Source organism: Silurus aristotelis (assembly GCF_946808225.1).
Source record: "Silurus aristotelis genome assembly, chromosome: 21".
NCBI classification, from domain to species: Eukaryota; Metazoa; Chordata; class Actinopteri; order Siluriformes; family Siluridae; genus Silurus; species Silurus aristotelis.
In genome coordinates, this window is record NC_139594.1 from 4,032,631 (window position 1) to 4,037,630 (window position 5,000).

Genomic DNA, 5,000 nt, shown 5'->3' on the forward strand with positions numbered 1-5,000 from the left:
TGAGTAACTGAAAGGCCACACCTTCTCCATTATGAGTAAATGAAAGGCCACACCTCCTCCATTATAAGTAAATGAAAGGCCACACCTCCTCCAATATGAGTAAATGAAAGGCCACACCTCCTCCATTATGAGTAAATGAAAGGCCACACCTCCTCCATTATGAGTAACTGAAAGGTCACACCTCCTCCATTATGAGTAACTGAAAGGACACACCTCCTCCATTATGAGTAACTGAAAGGACACACCTCCTCAATTATGAGTAACTGAAAGGACACACCTTCTTCATTATGAGTAAATGAAAGGACACACCTCCTCCATTATGAGTAAATGAAAGGCCACACCTCCTCCATTATGAGTAAATGAAAGGCCACACCTCCTCCATTATGAGTAACTGAAAGGTCACACCTCCTCAATTATGAGTAACTGAAAGGACACACCTTCATTATGAGTAAATGAAAGGACACACCTTCTTCATTATGAGTAAATGAAAGGACACACCTTCTTCATTATGAGTAAATGAAAGGACACACCTCCTCCATTATGAGTAACTGAAAGGACACACCTCCTCCATTATGAGTAACTGAAAGGTCACACCTCCTCCATTATGAGTAACTGAAAGGACACACCTCCTCCATTATGAGTAACTGAAAGGACACACCTCCTCAATTATGAGTAACTGAAAGGACACACCTTCATTATGAGTAAATGAAAGGACACACCTTCATTATGAGTAAATGAAAGGACACACCTTCATTATGAGTAAATGAAAGGACACACCCTCTTCATTATGAGTAAATGAAAGGCCACACCTCCTCCATTATGAGTAACTGAAAGGCCACACCTCCTCCATTGCGACTGACAAACAGAAGAGAATGATCCTTTTTGTATTATGTACGCCTTCTGTATTATAATTGAAAAAACAGAAACGTTGACCACAAAACATCTCCTGCCTCTGAGGCATTTTCTTATAAGGATTCTTCTTAATTGGAAGGTTTTTTTTTTTTATTGAAGGAAAAAGTTTCAATTAAACAATAATTTTATTTCTGTATTGCTTTCTGTGCTTCCTCATCAGTGCCTACGACGATGAGGAAGGACCCAAACAATGGACGAGCGACCGGTATGCTCACGTGATGAAGCTGCACCAGGCTGCGCTGGAATCGGCCCGAGAGATGTGGGCTGACTATTTACTGGTGTGTGTTTGCTTTCAGTTCTCCTTAACACACATATATATATACACACACACAGAGTTTAAACAGACATTTTCAGTCTATATCAGCCAAATTAAATCCAATACCTTGTATGTACTTTAATGCATGTCCAGCATGTAAGTGGCTCGCAGCATTCACGAGCTAAGTATGGACGTGAAGAACCTTCAAAAACTGCCTGTAAAACATGAGGAACAATGTTTTTGATTTCCATTAGCACACTTTCTATATTTCCTAAAAAAGCTAGAATTAGTGTTGAACTAAAAAGTTTCTGAATTAAACCCAATACTAAACAATAATGAATCAAATTAGTGTGTATACACATATACTGTATATACATGTACATGTGTGGATTTGATGTTTTTCATCAAACACATGTTTTTGAATCTCCTGTTTCAGGTGGTTGACTGTGACAACCTCTTGGTCAACCGGGATGTGTTGTGGAAACTGATTAAAGAAAACAAGACCATCGTCGCGCCGATGCTGGAGTCCCGAGCTGCTTATTCCAACTTCTGGTGTGGGATGACCGCTCAGGTGTGTGTGTGTGTGTGTGTGTGTGTGTGTGTGTGTGTGTGTGTGTGTGTGTGTGTGTGTGTGGTAAATCATGGCTTTTTATACTGTACTTTTCATTAAAACAATGATTGAGATAGTTGATATTGGCCAAAATATGTCACAATGATCATAAATAATATATTGTAGATTATATTAATAATAATAATGTATTAAAATGTTTTTATTTAATTTATAAAGATTCCATTTCTTACAGATTTTTTGGCTAAATGAACACATATAAATAATAATAATAATATAAAAGGATGTGTTTGTAAAGTCAGATACTGATGTAAATTAGGTGAGGAGGCCTGGGATGCAGCCAGTGCTCAAATTATTTTTCTTCTTCTTTCGGCTTCTCCCATTAGGGGTCTCCACAGTGGATCTTCCGTCTCCATACCCCTCTGTCCTGTACATCTGCCTCTTTCAACCCAATTACCTGCATGTTTTCCCTCACCACATCCATAAACCTCCTACCTTCCTCTTTTCCTCCTTCCTGGTGGCTTCATCCTCAGCATTCTCCTACTGATATACCCCATGTCCCTCCTCTGCACATGTCCAAACCATCTCAATCTCACCTTCCTCACCTTGTCTCCAAAACCTCCTACATGTGCTGTCCTTCTAATTAACTCATTTCTAATCCTGTCCATCGTCGTCACTTCCAACAAAAACCTCAACATCTTCAGCTCTGCTACCTCCAGCTCCGCCTCCTGTCTTTTACTCAATGCCACTGTCTCTAATCCATACAACATCTCAGGTCTCACCACAGTCCTATAAACTTTCCCTTTCACTCTCACAGATACTCTTCTATCACAAATCACTCCTGCCACACTTCTCATTCACTCTGCAGTCATTGCTCTAATTGATCATGTTTTAATACGGTTAAGGTCAGAGCTCCATAGCAGGAGATCTTCTACTCAAACCCATGTAGAGCATATCTTCATCTAGCTGGCTTTGAGCACAGTAGTTCAAGTAAAGGGAAAATGTAATGCTAACACATCCAAAGACCACATATGAACGAAAAAGTCACGTGTTCCAATAAATTTTTCCATACAGTGAATATGAGAACACCATTGATGTAGAACATAATTCTGTGTGTTCCTTCAGGGTTACTATAAGCGCACACCTGCGTACATCCCCATACGCAAGCAGATGAGGAAAGGCTGCTTTGCCGTGCCCATGGTTCACTCCACCTTCCTGATAGATCTTCGAAAAGAAGCGTCTAGTCTCCTCGCCTTTCACCCTCCGCATGATGACTACACCTGGGCCTTCGACGACATTATAGTGTTTGCCTTCTCAGCCCGAATGGCAGGCGAGGACCTTTCAAACACATTTCAGAGACTAATTATTATATCTATCAGGAAACAAACGGGTTTTCACCTATGAGTAGACTTTCAGAAGGGTGACTTTTTTTTGTTTTTTTTCCTGTTCAGAGGTGCAGATGTTCGTATGTAACAAAGAGGTGTATGGGTTTCTACCAGTTCCCCTGCGCTCCCATAACACACTACAGGACGAAACTGACAGCTTCCTTCACACTGTCCTAGAGGTCAATGGTGAGTTTTGTGGCTCAGGGTATTATAACATTTTCTGGAAATTCAGATTTTTTTTTCATAGATATTCCATTTGCCAGTATTTTATATACAGTCTACCGTAATTTCCGGACTATTAAGTGCACCCATATATAAGCCGCACCCACTGAATTTTACAAAGATTTTTTTTTTGAACATAAATAAGCCGCACCTGTCTATAAGCCGACATTGAAACTAATAAACTTTACACAGGCAACAGTAGCCTACCAAGAAAGTCATTGTTCACTGTCTTCATCCTTCCTCTCACAACAATTTCTCTCAGGAGTTAATCTTTTGGCATCGTCGTGCGTATCTTTTGGCACCTAAGTACGTGATTATTATTTTTTTATTTTAAATAAAATTTCAAACTTCTTCACGTCGTCATTATGGGTTTTGTTTGTAGAATTTCGAGGAAATAATAAATTTAATAAATTTTTAATTATGGCTGTAACATAAAATGTAGAAAAAGTGAAAGGCTGTGAATTCTTTCTGGAAGCTCTGTATTTCTTGTTGCAGAAAAGATAAAAAATGATAGCTTTACCTCTGACTGGTACAAAGTTGCTGACAATGGAGACTCTTCTCCAGAGTGACTTACATTTGTCTCATTCATACAACTGAGTTAAGGGCCTTGCTCAGGGTACAATGAGTGACAACTTGGTCTGGCTGGGATTTGAACTTCAGCCTTCAGCAGTAAAGTCCAATCATTTAACCACTAAGCTACCACGTCTTATTCATCTTTATTTGCAGCGTCCGCCTTAAAGATTCATAATAAATCATAGTAGTTGGATACTTAAGTACATTTAAAGGCAAATACTTTTGTACTTTTACTCAATTGTGCAGTCAATGGATTCAAATATTTAATCATGATTAATCACAACTCAATTGCACATTTTTATCTGTTCTTAATGTACCTTAAATTAATACTTTTCATGTTTTTTATGCTCTAATCAACTTGGCCATGGACAAATATGGATGGTTTACTCAAATGTATGTTATTAGTGAAACCAAACACAACATAGAGCATGAAGACAAAATATTATTGTAAATGTAATTATGGGGTTTTAAATTACATAAATCATCAGGACACCAAATGAGTAATGAAAGGACATTGTGAATATGTGTTGTGTTTTATATTTAATGTGTGCCTCCTTTATATTTATTTTGTTATATATTTAATAAAATATATGCATGGCATCGGGAGAAAAGCTTCACCGATGGTGATTTTTAAACGCACGACGATGCCAAAAGATAAACTCCCAAGAGAAATAGTTGTGAAAGGAAGGAGGAAGACAGTAATCAATATATATATATATATATATATATATATATATATATATATATATATATATATATATATATATATATATATATATATGAATATATATATTATATAAATATATGAGCTATTTATTTAAAAGCATTGATATTGTAATAGCTGTAGCATTTTCTTTTTTGCCTGACTGTATCATTTCTTTCATCATGTAGTGCGACATCCTCCTGTCGAGCCCTCCAGGCATCTCCGACCTCCCTTCAGACAGCCTGATAAGTTGGGCTTCGATGAGGTGTGTTTTCACTGTGTGCTTTTCAGATCTGCATGAAATACTAACTACAGAACATGTATTGATTTGTGTATATGAATTACGCACAGGTGTTCATGATAAACCTGCAGCGGAGGGCT

General features: G+C 37.8%; 1 protein-coding gene across 1 annotated transcript in view; it reads left to right on the forward strand.

Annotated features, from left to right (window-relative positions):
• colgalt1a (collagen beta(1-O)galactosyltransferase 1a) overlaps positions 1-5,000 on the forward strand; it is a 16,016-nt gene that overhangs the window by 6,965 nt on the left and 4,051 nt on the right. Inside the window, exons 3-8 of the mRNA XM_083524476.1 lie at positions 1,073-1,190; positions 1,605-1,739; positions 2,862-3,066; positions 3,188-3,307; positions 4,808-4,884; positions 4,971-5,000. The exon at positions 4,971-5,000 is cut by the window's right edge and continues 77 nt beyond it. Of these exons, the coding sequence (XP_083380602.1) occupies positions 1,073-1,190; positions 1,605-1,739; positions 2,862-3,066; positions 3,188-3,307; positions 4,808-4,884; positions 4,971-5,000 (685 nt within the window). The remainder of the gene's footprint in view (positions 1-1,072; positions 1,191-1,604; positions 1,740-2,861; positions 3,067-3,187; positions 3,308-4,807; positions 4,885-4,970) is intronic.